This window comes from Barbus barbus (assembly GCF_936440315.1).
Source record: "Barbus barbus genome assembly, chromosome: 41".
Classification (NCBI taxonomy): domain Eukaryota; kingdom Metazoa; phylum Chordata; class Actinopteri; order Cypriniformes; family Cyprinidae; genus Barbus; species Barbus barbus.
Window position 1 is genome coordinate 6,388,776 of NC_136719.1, and position 20,991 is coordinate 6,409,766.

The 20,991-nt window shown below is 36.6% G+C and overlaps 1 protein-coding gene across 2 annotated transcripts in view; it reads left to right on the forward strand.

Annotated features, from left to right (window-relative positions):
- Positions 1-7,698: 7,698 nt before the first annotated feature.
- Positions 7,699-20,991, forward strand: part of LOC306860475 (meiotic recombination protein SPO11-like) — a 30,460-nt gene continuing 17,167 nt past the window's right edge. The window contains exons 1-7 of one of the 2 annotated variants that reach the window (XM_079402210.1): positions 7,699-8,740; positions 8,825-8,938; positions 11,148-11,236; positions 16,619-16,685; positions 17,211-17,319; positions 17,433-17,519; positions 17,813-17,849. In XM_079402210.1, the coding sequence (XP_079258336.1) occupies positions 8,649-8,740; positions 8,825-8,938; positions 11,148-11,236; positions 16,619-16,685; positions 17,211-17,319; positions 17,433-17,519; positions 17,813-17,849 (595 nt within the window). In that variant the 5' untranslated portion in view covers positions 7,699-8,648. The remainder of the gene's footprint in view (positions 8,741-8,824; positions 8,939-11,147; positions 11,237-16,618; positions 16,686-17,210; positions 17,320-17,432; positions 17,520-17,812; positions 17,850-20,991) is intronic. The other variant, XM_079402211.1, reaches the window with a different exon arrangement.

Below are 20,991 nucleotides of genomic sequence, written 5' to 3' on the forward strand. Positions count from 1 at the left end.
CCTGAAAATGCTGGGTAACTTAGCCACCCTGATCACATGAAAGGAAAATAATGAAGCTTTCCTGATTGTTTACACACTATGGAGGACTGACATTGCATCGTGTCTTAAATGCAAGATAAAAAAAGGTCACAGTTCTTCTCAGTCTAAACAAGCTCAAACCACACTGCAAACTGTTGAGTGATAGAAATGTGAGTAATCAAGTGAAGAAAGAAGGACACTTTTTCACAGTTGACGTGAAACACTACCACACAGCAACAGAAAAATATATTTAATATTATAAATAAATATAATATAAATTAAAATATATTTTATATTAAGCTGTGAGATTGCAGCATTTGCAGTCAAATATACAATGACGTTCAAAAGTTCGGTAATTCGGGGTCGGTAAGATGTTTTTGAAAGATGGCTCACCAAGCTCACAAAGACAGAAATTATTTGATCAAAAATAGTAATAGTGTCATTTTTTTTGCAATTTAAAATCATTAATCCAGTCTTCAGAAATCATTTTAATTCATTGATTTGCTGCACAAGAAAATTATTGTCAGTGTTGAGAACAGTTGTGCTGATTAATATTTTTGTGGAAACTGTGATGCGTTTGTTTTTTCAATACTTTTGATGAATAGAAAGTTTAAAAGAACCGCATTTATTTGAATTAGAAATATTTTGTAACATCATAAATGACTTTACTGTCACTTACTTTATCCTTGCTGAATAAAGCATTAATTTCTTTCAAAACCTATCCCTCTGTCTTTTGAATCTGTCTGCCTAAGTTATAATCATTTTAGCTCCTGCAGGTTGGAGCATGACGCTGAAATCAAAAGATGTGCTAATTCCAGTCTGAAAAAACTCGCTTGCGTTCACACTCTCCCACACCACCTCAAACGCCTTCTGAAGCTTCTCTTCTTTTTTTTCCTTTTCACTTGCTCTGTTTGACTCTGGCACCAAGAGTTGGAGACATGGGTCAGAGTAATATTTATTTCGCATGTTGTCTGGTTCAAGGCGGGGGGCGGCCTTTTGAAGGCAGCGGGATGGGAGACAGTGGGAAGGATACAGTAAAACTCTTTCAGGGTAAACTGACCCTCAAATAAAGCAGTGGAGATTTGGGGAGGGTCGAGCGGGGCAAAGCGCATTCCTCCACCCGTTACGTCCTGTCTAGATCACCCTGAAGGTGAGCACCCAGCATCAAGGCAGCCTGTTAAAACACTGGCAGCCAAGTGGGACTGAACGATAGCAAAGCTGACACCGCGAGAGGCCGCATGAACATATGAGACACAGCTGTGAAAAAGGGGAAGGAATAAAAAAGAAAACAGGCTTCAGATCTCTGTCCTTTGGGTTTCTCACATGCAACAACTGGAGCACTGCATCTCTGCCGTGTGTTATACATATTTGTGCAAGATGGCCACTCAGGCAGCTGTTTGAAAGCTTGGAGGGATTCTTGTTTCCGCTCATGTGTTTGTATGTTACTGCATTAGGTCTCTGATCTTTAGTTTGCCATACTTTTATGCTTTGACAGTTTCTACAAAACGATTTGGACTTTGTATACTTGTCCTTGAGTCTGAACCCTGCACTTTTAGCTCTTTCTGCCCTACTTTGTTTTGCAGTTCTTTAAACATTGCTTCTATATGACAAATCACTTACATTATGTTGTAACATTCCTCATTTTTACATTGCTTTTTAATAAATGTAAGAGTAATGAATCAATCAATCAGCCAGTTATTCCCCAAACACTCAACTAAAACTATGGGTGTGTTCACACTTGTAGTTTGGTTCTCTTTGGGTTTTTTGGTCTCGGCCCATTTTAATAGAACTAAACCTGCCAAATGTAATTTTATATATATATATATAATAAAAAAAAAAAAAAACAGAAATGTATTCATCTTCATCATTTTCAATAGTTGAATGCATCATGTTGCCTTCTTGAGCATCTGTGAATGCTTGGACCTTTTGTATAGTTTGATTGTATGAGTCCATCAATTGTCCTCAGTGTGTAAAGACAGATCTCAAAATCATACAGTCGCTGCTGGAAAGCGTTCAATATGCTGAAGATGCTGGAAAACCAAAAAATTGTGCAAGAGGATGTTCCTGAAGAACAGTGGGAAGTTTAACTGCTCAGGACAAAAAAGGGACTCATGAACAAATATCCCAAAACAGTCATGGATTATCCAGGTAACAACACATTAAGAATCAAGCATATGTCAGCTTTCGCCGGGAGTCATATATAATCTTATTGGCTGAGAGGAGTGTGATATTCTATTGATAACAGCACTCCAACCGTTTCACCGTTTGTATCACTCTGTTTGTGGTATTTCTCACAGCGAGTGTCATGGCAGATGCCCAAATCAGTATAATTAAATAGTATATAACAATACAATATTAAATAATTCTGTTTTTGTGTCACGTAGTTTTAAGAGTTTATATGCGAGAATGTATTTGTTTAGACTTCAAATATGAAGTTTGTTAATACAGATAAAGTCTATTTGAAAGTTTGAATTTGCGGTGGAAGGAAGTAGTTCTGGCCAAGAGAGGGTTTTTTAAGACACTCCGTTGTTGTTTCTTATGTATTTACACACTCGTGCCGTCAAACTGTTGTAAAAATGCTATATCATACTCATAGCAGTGTAATATGGCTGTATATCAGCTACAAGTGTGATATTGCTATATATATAAATTCAGCTATTATTTTGTCTTGTAGACTACATGTAAACATCTGTTGTGTGAATTAGCTTATTGAGGGTATACACTGTTAAAAATGATTTGGATTTTTTTTAACAGAAAAATATTGGTAAGATTTTACCTGTTTTTAAACAAGTTAAACGCAATTTTAAAACAATGTGATTTTAAAACAGTTCCGATGCAAATCAAAATTTCATGTCCTTATTATTATTTATTAAGATGCATAATAAGTGGTACTGTACATTATACCTTAAATGTCTGTCTTGTTTGAACTTGTTAATTCGTCTAGCCTCAAACTGAACGGTTTTGTCTTCATGGAAGCTTTTAGTTTTGAGATAATAAAATATTTTCAGTTGATATTTCATGTCCATTTATCTACTTATGTGGCAAGTACCTATGTAATAGGCGGAATAATGTATGTTATCACTTAATGAAATATGCAGTTATAAATTTATAAGCCAAATTTACTGGAATGTTGTAATAGCAGAAACATTGTCAACCACAGCTGCCTGTTTAAAATGGCAAATTAACAATGCAAAGGCGGCACAGAAGCGTTTCAGAAGTGGCATTTAGATGTCTTCACATAGACTGTTTAATGCTGCTCAGAAGTGGCATGAATGCATTTACACAGCAATTATACTTTGATACTAATGGCTAAGGTGGGTCAGAGCAGGCATAATTGAGTCTGGCTTTTGTGCAGCATTGCATCTTTACACTAAATTTTGAGCAGGCACAGAGCAGCCTTAACTCAGCAGTGTAAAGACATATTAACCATAAATTTAACAGGATATTTTATTACAGTGATCAATATGCAATTTTTATGATCCCTCATACACCAATTTTACACCACAATGGTGGCATAGAAGCGCTTCTAAAGTGGCATTTAAGTATCTTTACTCAGAGGTGGCATTAATGAATTTACAAAGTAATCACAACTGTGACACTAAGGGCTACGGTGGGTCAGAGCGAGCACAATTTAGTCTGGCTTTTATGAGGATTTAGGTCTTTACACAGAATTTTGAGCAGGCATAGAGCAGCCTTAACTTGGCTGCGTAAAGACACTTTTATTTAGTTAAAATTTTAACATTTCACAAATTCTGCAAGGTGTACACAACTATATTATATAAAGTGGAAACAGTAGGATTACTGAGCCCAGGACCTGAGGGGCTGCACAACTCTCATCGCTAATGACAAAGCCCTCACACATTCTTTATCTCATCACTCTGTGAGGCTATGCAGACCTGTCCATTACTGCCAGGGCCAATCAGTCACTTCCTCCTTTGGGATGCTTCTCTGGGTCCTATTAACAGGCTGAGGGCAAGCAGTGTTTGGCAAAGGGCAGATGTGAAAGAAATGAAGAAGTGGTGGGGTATGTGCCAAATGAGAAGGAGAGCGAGGCAGAGTCGAGGCAGCTCTGTTTTCTGTTTGTGGGGATTAGACTGACAGATCTGTATTTGGTTTCAGAGGGGCCTCTGGCTTCAGCTAATCCTCATCACCTGCAGGCCGGTGCCCTCCTCCCTTCAAAAAGTCTCAAAAACTCCCCCTTCTGTGGCCTTATAACCCTGCACTTCGGCCCAACAAAGCAAACACTCAGCCTCAGACACAAGCCTCACACTAAGTGAGGTTCAGCCCAGAGGAAGAGAGATAGTCTTTCTCTATGTACCATTTCACAATCTATTAGAGCCGGATGTGAGGTGTTGCTGTGTTGTTTTTGGAGAGATAGCAATTATCTGTAGATAAAACTCAAGTGTTACGGAAACTGCTTGTCAATGTCACTCAAGAAAAGAGGAGAAGATGCCCAGATGCTCAGCGAGGAGCCATAAGGAGGTTTTAAGGTCAGGTCAGGGGCAAGGACCTCTGTCTCCTTTAGTCTCACTTTTTTTCACACACTGTCAACAAGATCGGATCCCTCTCTTTACATACTAATAACATAAAATTCTGCTACTCATTTCAAACTAGCTTCATACATTGCTCAGTAACAGCACAACATGAAATAACAGCTGTATTCAAATAACTGAATACATTATTATAATTATTCAATATAATAAAATACCACTTAAAGTACTTTTAAGTACATTTTAAATCATTATGTTTTAAAAATCTTATGTGATGTGAAAAACATGTGATGTGATGTGTTGACTAAACACATGTACCCGCGGTTTCACAGACAAGGCTTAAACCTAGTCCCAGATTAAAGTGCAAGTCTGAGCTGTTTTAACTGAAAGAAGCTTGCACTGACTGATCTTAAAATATATCAGTGCGTTTGTTTTGTCTCGAGATGCACACCAGTAATGTTTTTTCTAGGCATGCTAATAAAAATTACTTAAATTTAAATTATAGCCTAATCCTGGTTTAGTCTAACCTGTCTGTGAAACCGGGCCGTAAAATACTTGATTATAATTTTAACTGTAGTGTGCTATTAAATATTGCATTTAAAGTATTTTAAATATACTAAGTTATCATTACAAATGTGTTACATACAAGTTCCAACAGAAGTAACAAATAATTTAATTTTACCATAAATGCCTGTTAGTATTCAGCAGTACATTTGAACCCTAATTAAAGACAATAGAAATAATTATGAAATTACATATATATATAGCTCCTTGAGTCCAGGGGGCAGTTGCATAAACATAGTCACCATGTTAAGACTGTGTCTTAAGAACTAGTTTGACTAACTAGCAGTTAACCAAGTGGTTATCAGTCTTACTTTTCAGATTCGAATGAGATCATTCTAAATTTGTATGTAACTGACTTTAAAGTTATGACCAGTCTTGCAGAAAAAAAAAAAATTGGAGTATAACTTTTAGGACTAGTCAAGCAGTTTATGCAACCGGCAACAGATTACAGTATGTGGGTCAAAAACACTCAAATTCAACTAATTGCATTTTAAATCAAAATTGATGGGTAGCTGGGATTACATGTAATCTGGATTATGTAATTAGATTCCAAAAATCAAGTACTTGTATTAGAGTATATTTCATTTCATAATGTTTATAATCAGATTACAGTTACTTTTTTATGGATTACATATTTATTATTCACACAATGGCAGTAAATAATTCTTAATTTATTAAGAAAGCACCTCTCAAGCAATTAGGGATTCCCAAATGTTTTTGTCAGCCAAACCACTTTGACATGTATTGTTTAAGTTATTAACATAATTTAATAACACGTTTGCATGTTTACAGTTCGATGTCGCTTAATGGTCACATGCATGCAAGTAAGCAAATTAAATATTTCTATTTTTAGTGTTCAAGGGTTTAAATGATTTATTTGACATTTTTATGATTTAATTTATTATTAGCTTTTTATGAACTCACAAACCCCCTGCAGTTCTTACATTTTCTTTCTCTTTCCTTTTTTTACTCTATATCAGTATGTTTAATGATAAGTTTAAATCAAGTAGTCAGAATACATTACCTACAAGGAGCAACCTATATAACTGACTACAATTTGTAAGCAATCTACCCAGCTCTTGCTATAATGCATTTTCTTCTATATGCAAATAACATGCCATTAAATGTGCTAAAACATTATATTTACTTCACACTTAAGTAGATTCTTGTATGTTATTTCCGTAATAAGCAGCCTACTATATATTTTTTAAATCTATACTATAGCTACTTTTTCACAATGATGTTCTCAACCTGCAGTCTTTCCTCCTTACGACTTTCTTTCCTCCGTGGAACACAAAAAGGTGAAATTGTAAACATATATGGGTCACTTTTTTTGAGTCGCTACTGCATTCCGCTCAGTGTTGGCAACTAATTTTCATGTAAAGTTGCTGAAGGCAGGTCGTTTTGCTGCTTAAAGTTTCTAAATGAGGTTGTGACATCATTGGATGACGTCATTATGTTACTACGACACAAAACTGTGTTATTGCATAGAAAACACATTGAAATGACTCAAAATCTCAGCAAAGAATATGATTTGAAATATAGATTTGTTCATAAAAATAATATAAACATTTAATATTATTTGTGTGATATTTTTTATTTTGTATTTGTAGCTTATGTATTTTCTAAATAACTAAAACTACACATTATCAATTATCATTTTAAGGAGTGTATTGGCAGTAAGTTAAATGCTACACAAGAAAAGTCCAAAATAGGACACAGTGTACTGTGTTAATATGAAGGAATTTTCTGCATTAATTTTTCTCCTGTATTTTAAATTACAGTATAGATAAGATCGATTTTTGAGAAAACATGTTCAAGTATGCAAACTTGCAACAGAACACATTAATATTTTTAATTTAAATTTGATTATTTACAATTATTAATTATTGTTAGTCTTTTTTCACAGTTCTGCAGCTGTTACCTGGATGGAATGAATTCTTATGATTTATTTTTTATTCATTTGCTTAAATTAAGACTACATTATGTAATTATTTGACCCATTTTTATCTAATGTAGCTTTTTTTACTTTTTATAATGCCAGATTGTATTTGACATATGATTATTTATTACGCAGCCTATATATTTATGATTAATATAAACGATACATTAATAAATAGGGTCTAACATTAATTATAATCTACTAATTCATCTGTCTAATCATGTCTACAAATAAAATGATTATGTCTACCAAGCTCTGATATGGAATATTATATTAACAGACTACCAGATCTTAATAAAACAGTAGGCCTATACCTTTAGAAGCACGGATGTGTCTGTCACTTTAAAGGTATGGTTCAAATTCTGTCATAATTTACCCAGGTTGCTCGAAACCTGCAAACAATTCTGTCTTCTGTTGAACACAAACGAAGAGAGGCCTGCTTTGACGAATGTGGGTAACTAAACAGCTGCTGGTCCTTCCATAGAAGAGAAAAAATACTATCAGAGTCATTGGGTTTGGTTACCCACATTCTTCAAAGTATCTTCTTTTATGTTGAACAGAAAAAAATATTTATTACAGGTTTGGAACAACTTGTGTGTAAACAATTACAAAATTATTTTTGGCTGGCTGGACTATCCCTTTAAATCAGACCGCAAATGCTTCTCTTCAAACTGCGCGTTCATCATTAGTTATTGGACCGAAAACATTTCTCATTCAGCCCTACATCTTGTGTTCAAAGGGCAGATGTGAGCTCCAGATGTTGCTGCGCTCGTGTGAAATGCGCAGACTCCGTCGCTATGGAAACGAAGACGACAAAATTACCTTCCCTAATACTTCTTATGAAATTTGATTTAATTATAATTGCTATTACTATTATAAACAGTGCAAAATACTTATTTATTCAAATATGTTTGGCCTTTGTAAAAAATCGCGCCCCGTATTGACTTGATACGGGACGCATCATTTTACCTTTAAATACGGGACGATTTCGTATTTTAAGGGACAGGTGCATGGCAACCCTAACTGTTAGGCACCTCTCTCCAATTCTCTACCAACTGATGTGCTGCTTGCCTAGAGAGCTGTTCAATCATTTCTTCTTTTTGTGGGGCTAAGAGGAAAAACGCATGCATTTGAGTCACATTTCAAAAGTTGATAAATACATTTTAAAAGCTAAATTTGTCGCAAGGTGCTTTAATAATAATAATAATAAAACGTTGCTATGGTAGGCTAGTCTGAAAAGTTTCTAAATCTAGCAACAACAAAAAAAAAAACTGCTAAATTAGCATCGCTCCGATTCTGGCGCGCGGCAGATATCAGTGCAGCGCGCGCACAGCCGTTATCTGCTCAGTCCTGAAGCGGTCCGCGATTATTAGATTATTTTAACTAAATACATACCAAAACCTCGTTTAGCATATTCGGTGGTTTCACCTTCGATTATTTTCTCACTTAGGCGATCATTTCCATAAAGTGTCTCTCTTTCCGGTGATTTACATCGCTTCATCACTTCTGATGCTAATCCGCTAACCTGCTGCAAACCACTAAACTGTTTTCAGTTTACAAACAAACAACAGCTACAACTACAGCGAGACTAAACATTAGCAGCCATTTCGATACGGTTCTAATTCTTCATTTAAATGGCTGAGCAGTTTATTGAGGTAGATCAGTTAAGAGACACTCTGCGGGAGAGTCTGGAAACGGCTGACAAACGCCAGGAGGACATCAGCAGGTGCAGAAATATCAGGTTTTATTTCTAGTTTACCTCATCTCTGGTCTGTTTGGTCAGTATAATCGTATTCTCCCCCATCCACAGACAGGATGTTTTGACGCGCATCGAGAGAGTCATTCAGACGATAGTCTTCAGCGTGTCTAAAGGAGAAGCACCTGTGCTGAGATTGATGAACAGATGCAACTGGTCCAGTGTCAGGTGTGTGTGTGTGTGTGTGTGTGTGTCTCACGTTTATTTATAAACCCTAATTAAAACATGCAGTAGCCTTCTATCTTGTCTGTCTGTCGTTATATTGTTATATATATTTTTCATTATCTATCTATCTATCTATCATTATATTGTTCATTATCTATCTATCTATCATTATATTGTTCATTATCTATCTATCTATCTATCTATCATTATATTGTTCATTATCTATCTATCTATCTATCTATCTATCTATCTATCATTATATTGTTCATTATCTATCTATCTATCTATCTATCATTATATTGTTCATTATCTATCTATCTATCTATCTATCTATCTATCTATCTATCTATCATTATATTGTTCATTATCTATCTATCTATCTATCTATCATTATATTGTTCATTATCTATCTATCTATCTATCTATCTATCTATCTATCTATCTATCTATCTATCATTATATTGTTCATTATCTATCTATCTATCTATCTATCTATCTATCTATCTATCTATCTATCTATCATTATATTGTTCATTATCTATCTATCTATCATTATATTGTTCATTATCTATCTATCTATCTATCTATCTATCTATCTATCTATCTATCTATCATTATATTGTTCATTATCTATCTATCTATCTATCTATCTATCTATCTATCTATCTATCTATCATTATATTGTTCATTATCTATCTATCTCTCTATCTATCATTATATTGTTCATTATCTATCTATCTATCTATCTATCTATCTATCTATCTATCTATCTATCTATCTATCTATCTATCATTATATTGTTCATTATCTATCTATCTATCTATCATTATATTGTTCATTATCTATCTATCTATCTATCTATCTATCTATCATTATATTGTTCATTATCTATCTATCTATCTATCTATCTATCTATCTATCTATCTATCTATCATTATATTGTTCATTATCTATCTATCTATCTATCTATCTATCTATCTATCTATCTATCTATCATTATATTGTTCATTATCTATCTATCTATCTATCATTATATTGTTCATTATCTATCTATCTATCTATCTATCTATCTATCTATCTATCATTATATTGTTCATTATCTATCTATCTATCTATCTATCTATCTATCTATCTATCTATCTATCATTATATTGTTCATTATCTATCTATCTATCTATCTATCTATCTATCTATCTATCTATCTATCTATCTATCTATCTATCTATCTATCTATCATTATATTGTTCATTATCTATCTATCTCTCTATCTATCATTATATTGTTCATTATCTATCTATCTATCTATCTATCTATCTATCTATCTATCATTATATTGTTCATTATCTATCTATCTATCTATCTATCTATCTATCTATCTATCATTATATTGTTCATTATCTATCTATCTATCTATCTATCTATCTATCTATCTATCTATCTATCATATTGTTCATTATCTATCTATCTATCTATCTATCTATCTATCTATCTATCTATCTGTATCTGTTTATTTGTCTGTCTGTCTATCAGTCTGTCTGTAGTATTTCGTCTGAACTTTTATCCCCTCAAATAAAATATCTTCCTGACTCTAAATAGGTGTTATTTCATGAGAGGATTAACCCCGCCTCACCCTCTCTCTCTCTCTTGGACACAGACAGATTTAAATTCCTCTGAAGATGTTTTCACTGTGCACGCTGTGTAATAGCTCTTGTGCAGAACAAAGAAAACTGTCTGGTCAGATCTACATCAACCCTCCCTAAGGCTTAAAGCATGTTTCATCTTGGCCCCTCTGAGGCCAGGGGCCTGACAACTTGGAGAATGACTTGGCTTTTGCCTTATTGCTGTTATAAAGGTATCCTTTGGGCTAGCAAAATGACTGATAGTTTTAATAGCCGATATGAGAACGAAACACTAATTTAAGTGAATTATTCCATCATCCGCGACAATAAAACCTCACAGTACTTTTTCCCAGAGCAGCATTTGGTTATGATCATCATAAGATTTCTTTTGATGAGACATCAAGATGTTTTCCCCAAAACATTTCACTCGTACACCCAAACATATGAAGTAACTCCTGAAGTCATCTTCATTTTTTTGTGCATATTTCAGAGCATGTTATGACTTAAGTGATCTTAGCCAACAAAAACTAATTTTCAGAAAATAAATAAGAGAAAATGGAAATGAGTAAAAATGATGTTCCTGTTACTTTCAGATTTCACAAGTCTGTTGGTTTGGTACGGAAGGCAGATGTCCCTGTGGCGGCTCTCCGATGTGACTGGCCTTTATCAGCCACCAGATTTGGTAAGATAACCCTGGATTACTTGCTTTTACATATTCATATTTACAGATCATTTAAAAATAATCACCACAAAAATCTGCAAATCTGTTTTTTATGTGGATATATTCAAAATTTTAGTTGTTACTGTACTGTGACTTTTCTTGGAGTGTATCATAGAGGCTCTTTTGATTGGGCCAGTAAGTAACCACTCACAACATCCTAGCAACTACATAGCAACACACCAAAAACCACTAAGAACATCTTAAACCCGATTCGGACGGTAACTGTTTCTCGCGTGGAGAAGCGAGTTCTGTGATCCTAGCATCCTACGAACCCATGAATGTGCTGCGCACGTGGCTAGTCACATGATTGTCTGCTGTAAATACAATGAATTTTATTTACCAATTTTTTCCAATGTATTTAAAAATGACTCATGTTAAATGTATTCTTATAATTCCAAGCATATTTTAGAATATAATCCTATTTATTATTTGATTATTTAAATCTGTTTAAAAATAGGAAAATAGATGCGCTATTAAATTTGCGCATCTATCTTTGTGCTATATTATATGCGCTAATATATACTTATATGCGATATAGTTATGTATATAGGTGCATCTCAAAAAATTTGAATATCATGAAAAACTTAATTTTTTGTAACTTATTTCAAAAAGTGAAACTTTCATATATATTTTACATTCATAACATGTAAAGTAAGACATTTCAAAAGTTTTTATATTTTTTTATTTTGATGATTAGAGCTTACGGCTCATGAAAGTCAAAATCCAGTATCTCAGTATATTAGAATATTTATATTTGAGTTTCATTAAACGACCATCTCTACAGTATAAATTCAGGGTATCTCTTGTTCTTTGAAACCAGAATAATGGGGAAGACTGCTGACTTGGCAATGATCCAGTAGACAAACATTGACACCCTCCACAAAGAGGGTAAGTCACAGAGGGTCATTACTGAAAGTGTGGCTGTTCACAGAGTGCTGTATCAAAGCATATTAAATGTTAAGTTGACTGGAAGGAAGAATTTGGTTAGGAAAAGGTGCACAAGCAACAGGGATGACCGCAAGCTTGAGGATACTGTCAAGCAAAGCTGATTCAAACACTTGGAAGAGCTTCACAAGGAGTGGATTGAAGCTGGAGTCAGTGCATCAAGAGTCACCACGCTCAGACGTCTTCAGGAAAAGGGCTACCAAGCCACTTCTGAACCAGAAACAACGTCAGAAGCATCTTACCTGGGCTAAGGAGAAAAAGAACTGGGCTGTTGGGCAACAGTCCTCTTTTCAGATAAATTTAAATTTTGCATTTCATTTGGAAATCAAGGTCCCAGAGTCTAGAGGAAGAGTGGAGAGGCACAGAATCCAAGCTGCTTGAAGACCAGTGTGAAGTTTCCACAGTCAGTGATGATTTGGGGTGCCGTGACGTCTGCTGGTGTCCAGAGTCAATGCTGAACTGAACCCCATAGAGAATATATGGTATATTTTCAAGAGAATGATGAGAAACAGTCGATCCAACAATCCAGACGAGGTGAAGGCTCAATAGTGCCTCAGCAGAGCCACAGGCTGATCGCTTCCATGCCATTCCTCACTGATGCTGGAGTTTGTGCTAAAGGAGCCCTGACCAAGTATTGAGTGCATAAATTAACATCCTTTAAAGAACTTGAACTTTTCTGCTTTGCAAATCCTTTTTTTGATTGATTTTAGGAAATATTCTAATATTTTGAGATACTGGATTTTGATTTTCATGAGCTGTAATCTCTAATCATCAAAATTAAAACAAAAAAAACTTTTGAAATGTCTTACTTTACATCGGGTGTGTCTCACTCATACTGGAAACTGAAGCTGCGGGCTCTTTGATCGCCCCCTGGTGGCTGGCTGCAGTACAGGTCATAAATCCCGCCCTCTCCATGTAAACGAATGCAAGTACTCCAGAGTGCAGTCTGGACGATGGGGAGGGGCGACATACGTGTCGCCCCGCCCACCCCCAATTTCATTGGTTTATAACACGGCAAGCCTTATTGGTGTAGACCCGAGCATGCGCATTCCTTTGTGTACAATTTTGTAAAATTGATTTGGACATACTACAGAAATATGTGCTAACTCTAGAATCATAGGCTTTAATATTGTCTGTTTAGACAAAATAAATAAACCATAGTAATTTTAGTCAGATTAAGTCATTATTTAAAAATAAACTTTTGATGACACCACCTCCGGGTTCTTCAGGTTATAGCGCTTCATTCATATTTCCTTGAGGATCGGAAGGCCACGGATCAGCGCTAAATTGGGATTTTATACGCAAATGGTGATAATTTACTGTATTTTAGACATGGACAAACACAAATATAATTTGTTATATAACGCGAATATGTTTGAAATTATATGTTTTAAAGCACAACCGTTTTTTTTTTTTTTGTTATTTATAGAGATGAGTTGGCCTATATGTTGCTCAATGCGTCACAAACTTGTAGGTTATAAAGTGCAAATAAATATTTTCATGAGAAGCTCAATGTTTCCTTGTTTATATCTCAATAAAATATTTGAACATATATCGATTCTCTTACAGTTTTTTAAAGTTTCCTATCTTATAGTAAATAAGTGTCCGTGACATCAAATATTAAAAATCCAATAATTTCTGTATCCACACCCTCATTGTGTGTGCGTGTTAATCTGTGTACGGGATGAATTTAGATTCAGTTATTAACACTTGATCATTGTAGCCATATAGACCTGCGTAAATATCAAATATTAAATAACTGTGAATCTGTGCAAAAGGTGCGTGAGCACTTTTAATAAAAGACCTTCTCTGTGATTAATATTTGTATTTATTAAAGACTATATAGCTACTAAAAATCTAACATCTGTAGGCCTAATATAGTACAGTGATTGGTTCTTTTTAAAGGATTGAGCCACAAAACCAGTAATTTAATTTGTGCATATAGTCTATATATAAAAGTATAAATAAAAATGTTGCAGAGAAAATATATGAACATGTATTGTTTAAATATGCACTAAAGCACATTAATAATAATATTTGCTGTAGGTCAGATTTAATAACAGCTCTTTTAGTAAACAAAAACATTAGAACTATATCATGGCCACGAATTAAGAATTTGTTCTGAAGACTTAATTCGTGAGCCGCTCATATTAAACAGCTCTGTTCTGCCCGAATACTCTGAGATGCCGCCACCAAGCATTTGATAGGAACTTACTCTAACTAATTCGTCATAAGTAAAAAAATATAAATAAAACACATTTGCTAATTGATTCTAACTAAAATCGCTGTTGTTAGCACTTAATATTTCTGTAGTACAGCCAAACAGCGTAGATCATACATAAAAATGTATATAAAAGAATGCTCATGAGCAAACGTCTTCACCAATAAGCTCTGCTGTATCATAAGCCAATGAAATTGGGGGTTAATGTCTCGCCACCTTAATGTGTCGCCCCGCCCCTTCGTCCAAGGTGCACTCTGGGGCTACTCAACGAATGGGACTTGAGTCATAACAAAAAAATTAATTACACTTCCAATACAATTTTTCAAAATATGATTTTGGTCATTTAAAGTAGTTGTTATCACGCTGATATATGTTCAATTGTTCGTTTTTGTGGTAAGTTTGATTTTAGCTAGTAATTTGATGCTATAAAAACTCTGGCTGCAAACGAATCTCTACTGCGCAGACTCGGGCTGCAAACGAATCTCTACTGCGCAGACTCGGGCTCCAAACGAATCTCTACTGCACAGACTCGGGCTGCAAACGAATCTCTACTGCGCAGACTCGGGCTCCAAACAAATCTCTACTGCGCAGACTCGGGCTCCAAACAAATCTCTACTGCACAGACTCGGGCTCCAAACGAATCTCTACTGCGCAGACTCGGGCTCCAAACAAATCTCTACTGCGCAGACTCTGGCTCCAAACGAATCTCTACTGCGCAGACTCGGGCTGCAAACGAATCTCTACTGCGCAGACTCGGGCTGCAAACGAATCTCTACTGCGCAGACTCGGGCTGCAAACGAATCTCTACTGCGCAGACTCACTCGGGCTCCAAATGAATCTCTACTGTGCAGACTCGGGCTCCAAACGAATCTCTACTGCGCAGACTCGGGCTCCAAATGAATCTCTACTGCGCAGACTCGGGCTCCAAATGAATCTCTACTGCGCAGACTCTGGCTCCAAATGAATCTTTACTGCGCAGACTCTGGCTCCAAATGAATCTCTACTGCGCAGACTCTGGCTCCAAATGAATCTTTACTGCGCAGACTCTGGCTCCAAACGAATCTCTACTGCGCAGACTCGGGCTCCAAATGAATCTCTACTGCGCAGACTCGGGCTCCAAACGAATCTCTACTGCGCAGACTCGGGCTCCAAATGAATCTCTACTGCGCAGACTCTGGCTCCAAATGAATCTTTACTGCGCAGACTCTGGCTCCAAATGAATCTTTACTGCGCAGACTCTGGCTCCAAACGAATCTCTACTGCGCAGACTCGGGCTCCAAACGAATCTCTACTGCGCAGACTCTGGCTCCAAATGAATCTCTACTGCGCAGACTCTGGCTCCAAATGACGTCATTTACTCACAATGGCAGCGGCCATACTGAGATGTATTCGCTTCACTTTTCTATAATGGAAGGAAGCCGAGACGCGTTGTCCATCTTTTTTTACAGTCTTTGCTTTACATGTAATGAATCTAAATATATATATATATATGAAAGTTTCACTTTTTGAAATAATAAGTTACAAAAAAATGCAGTTTTTCACGATATTCTATTTTTTTTTAGATGCACCTGTATAACTGTATATAATATACATTTTAAAACTGTATTGCATACCTGCTTCTGCCATTTTAAAGACCCATTTCGAATGTTTACGTGCTTTTCTTCTCTTCTCTTTCTGCTCCCGCTCGCTGTGGTAAAGCAGTGTAAATACTTTCCAGCATTTCTGAAATAAATATGTACAACGGTTACCTTACGGTGTTCGGCAGTGGTCAAAAAGGATTTAAACACTGAAATTTATGTAATAAATGAAATTATGTAAACTTAAAAATGTGGATTCGTACGGCAATTAAATTACCATACGACCCTGGTGTTTGTCAAAAAACAGTAGGTAATTTGGCCGGGGATTTTTACGCGGGTGGTGAGAGGAAAACACTGACATTCTGGATTCAGGTGGCAATGAAATCACAGACTACCCCCTGTAAATGGTGAAAATAACTTCCCCATGAGAAACAATTACAGTCCGAATAAGGCTTAAGAAACCATACAGCAGCCCTCTGGCAACCATGCGCACATAGCATTGTGATAGTGAGTTTTGCACAGGCAAAATTTTTTAAATTCTAGTTGAACTAATGTTGTCAATGTAGCAATGACTGTATCTGATATGTTTCTGTTTTACAGCCCTGATTTTGAAGCTCTTGTCTGTCATTTACAAACTTGTGCAAAGTGACTCCTATGCTACTAAAAGGTAAGTGTATATTCGATAAAAAACTTTATAAGTTAAAACGTGGTCACTGTTTATATTTATTAAGTTTTTATTAACTGTTAACCTTCAATCGTTCACTTTATATGGTTTGTGTCGAGACAAATACATTTTTTAAAGAACAAAAAATCCATGTTCCATATTTGCTTGCATAAAAAATATTTTTTAAAATGTAAAATGCTGTTTAAAATAGTTTTAGATGGAGTTTAGCTTGTCGTATTGCAGGACTTAGAACTATTTCATGTCAGCTACCAAGATCTATATTTTGGCAAGTTTTACTCTAGCGCCTTTTAGTTATTGCCTGTTTCGTGTCTAAATATTTAACATTTTTGTCAGCTTTTGCGGACGTTTCATTGAAACCACCTGTGGATGTAAGTGATGATCTAATTATAAATCAGCAAACAGTATCATAAATCATTTGATATAGGGAGCAGGTGGAACCTTTGATTTTTATGACGTGATTTGTCAAGTGCACCTGTGCACTGAAATGTTTTCTTTTCTCTCCGTCAGGGACATATACTATAATGATCCACAGCTGTTTGGGTCACAGAGGACCTTGGATTCCGCCCTGGATGACATTTCATGCATGCTCAAGGTTCCTCGCAGGAGTTTGCATGTGGTACGTGCATGTGTGTGAGATTTGAATTTCTGAGACTTTTATACACCGCTTTTTTTATAAGCAATAAAGAGAATGTGTTCACAGTAAATAATTTATTTTAATAATCCTCACAGTTTGCAACATCCAAAGGCTTAATCTCAGGTGATCTGTGCTATTTGGAGGAAGATGGCACAAAGGTGGACTGCAATTCCAGCTCCACTGTAAGTCCAGATCGCCAGCCAACCTTTCAGTAAAACTCACTTAATGCTCACTGTATGCCAGTACATGATTTATATAATCCCCCTTCTGCCCTCAAGCATTCATCTATAATTCTACTTGCAACATTTTTAGACTATCTGTCAAACATTCACATCAGTTTGCTGTTCTACTTTACCACTGGTCTGACACACCATTCTGAAGCTACTCTGAAGTTATGAGTTTGTTTTTCCACACAAGACTATTTTTGCTGTGAAATATAAAATGTTTTTATAATTTTGTTCTTGTTTCTCCCTAGGCGGTTCCGGTGTCTTCCAATGTTAATGGGATCAGAAGTATCCTTCCTGTTTACTTTAACCATGTCATTAAATGAATGCCACCCTACGCCCTTGTGGTAATCTATCTTTCTGTTTGTCTCTGAATCCCTGTGTGGACTAGTGTTTGGGCCAGTTGTTTTAGTATTATTTATATGCTGTTATAGTATTTATTAATATTTTAAATTATATTTTTTTTTATCTTTTATTTTTTAAATTGACATTTTTCATTGTAATTTTAGTAACTTTATGTGCTTTTATAGATATTATATGTGTGTGTGTGTGTGTGTGTGTGTGTGTGTGTGTGTGTGTGTATATATATATACATACATACATACATACATGCATACATACCAGGGGCGTTTCTTCCGAGGAGGCAAGGGAGGCAGTGACTCCTCTCCAAATTGGATGAGAAAATAATCGATTTTACAAAAATAAAACAGCGCAAATATGACTAAATATGATATTAAAAGTCTAAAAGTCACTCGTTTTTATAAAGTAACACTGTTCAACAGCGACACCCTCAGGTAAAGTTACAGCGGAGGCTTGCCGCCCTTCGGTCCATATACTTTCTACAGCAGGGCTGTCCAAACTCAGTCCCGGAGGGCCGGTGTCCTGCAGAGTTTAGCTCCAACCCTAATCAAACACACCTGAAGCAGCTAATCAAGCTCTTACTAGGCATACTAGAAACTTCCATGCTGGTGTGTTGAGGCAAGTTGGAGCTGAACTCTGCAGGACACCGGCCCTCCAGGACCGAGTTTGGACAGCCCTGTTCTACAGAGACCCCAAAGCGTGCAATGACTTTTCTGGAGGCTCATTGAAATGAATGGGGGAAAATCACGTGAGAGGAGGCAATGCCTCCATCGCGCTATAATTGGATATGATTGGATGTGATTGGTTCTTGCGGTAACGCTCGCCTCTTGTTTTCGTGCAAGCTCTCGGCCTAAATGAAGAAAATAATGGCGTTATTGACTAATTACTTTACTAGGCATACTAGAAACTTCCATGCAGGTGTGTTGAGGCAAGTTGGAGCTAAACTCTGCAGGACACCGGATGAAGAAAATAATGGCGTTATTGACTAATTATAAAGTAAGTAAACATCTCTCCCGCTTAGATATCACTGCTTTGTGTCACGTCAAAATGAAACATGAAATGGCTTGAAAGCTTAATGACTGTCAGTTTTTAGTGAGCATTCACCTTGATGAAATGATAGATGTATCTTCGTGGCTGTGACAATGTTTGTGACAGGGCTTTTATGACGATGACCCGAAAATAAGTTGACTATTAAAAAAAAAAAAAAACAGCTGAGCATCAGTTCACAAATAAAAAACAGAGTGTCTATTTATAAGTGCATGTAACTCGCCTTGTTGGCCGTGGCTATTTACAGTAACTCCGCCCACCAACGTGTGATTAGAAAACATTACTAAAGACAGTTGTCAAGTAACAGCTCTAGTGGCACAGATGGTGAAGTACGTGTTGAAGTCCTTTTTGACACGATCGACCTTGGTTCGAATCCGCGTTTTGCCAAACTTTTTTTTCTACCTTTTCAAATCAGATATCACGTCAGAAAGGCATGTATTTTCAATAATAATGAAGGAAATAATCTCTAAACTTATAACTGCCTCCTCATTTTAAAACACCACCGCACACCACTGATATGTACACACACACACACACACACACATATATATATATATACATACATACAGTGGGGCAAATAAGTATTTGATACACTGCAGATTTTTCAAGTTTTCCCACTTACAAAGAATGGAGAGATCTGTAATTTTCATTGTAGGTACACCTGAACTGTGAGAGACAGAATAAAAAAAAAAATCCAGAAAATCGATCGTATGATTTTTGAATAATTAAATTCCATTTTATTGAATGAAATAAGTATTTGATGCAATAGAAAAATAGAACTTAATATTTGGTACAGAAACCTTTGTTTACAATTACAGAGGTCAGACGTTTCCTGTAGTTCTTGACCAGGTTTGCACACACTGCAGCAGTGATTTTGGCCCTCTCCTCCATACAGGTCTTCTCCAGATCTTTCAGGTTTTGGGGCTGTCGCTGGGCAAAACGGAGTTTCAGCTCTCTCCATAGATTTTCTATTGTGTTCAGGTCTGGAGACTGGCTAGGCCACTCCAGGACCTTGAAATGCTTCTTACGGAGCCACTCCTTAGGTGCCCTTGCTGTGTGTTTGGGGTCATTGTCATGCCGGAAGACCCAGCCACGACCCATCTTCAATGCTCTTACTGAGGGAAGGAGGTTGTTGCCCAAAATCTCGCGATACATGGCCCCATCCATTCTCCCCTCAATACGGTGCAGTCGTCCTGTCCCCTTTGCAGAAAAGCACCCCCATGCTTCACGGTTGGGATGGTGTTCTTGGGATTGTACTCATCCTTCTTCCTCCAAACACGGCGAGTAGAGTTTATACCAAAAAATTATATTTTGGTCTCATCTGACCACATGACAAACAAGATGGCGCTGCGCATGGCAGCCATTGTGCTTGGCTCTCCAGGCTTTAGGACGCGCAGACGGGGGAAGAGAGCGGGCACGCTCGTGAAGCTCAGACAGCGTGGATTTCGAATGCCATTGTCTAGCATCCATCTGGCGAATCTCCGCTCTCTACCCAACAAAACGGACAAACTTCTTCTGCTTTCCCGGTTTAACAAGGACTTTTCAAAATCTGCTGCTCTGTGTTTCACGGAAACCTGGCTGAACGACACCATTCCAGGCAGCGCCTTGCATCTGCCTAATTTCCAGCTGATCAGAGCAGATCGCGACGCAGAATCAATGGGGAAATGGCACGGCGGCGGGAAATGCTTCTACATCAGTGAGAGGTGGTGTACAGATGTAACTGTGTTAAAGAAGATGTGCTGTTCATATCTAGAAACGCTTTTCATCAACTGTAAACCCTTCTACTCGCTGCGGGAGTTCTGCTCGTTCATTCTCGTGAGTGTCTACATTCCACTGCAAGCGCACGTGAGCACAGCTTTACAGAAACTCGCTGATATGATCATAGAGAGTGAGCAACAACACCCGGACTCTGTTTTAATCATTCTCGGGGACTTTAATAAAGCAAATCTCTCCCGCGAGCTGCCAAAATACAGACAGCATGTTACATGTCCCACCAGAGACAGTAATATATTGGACCACTGTT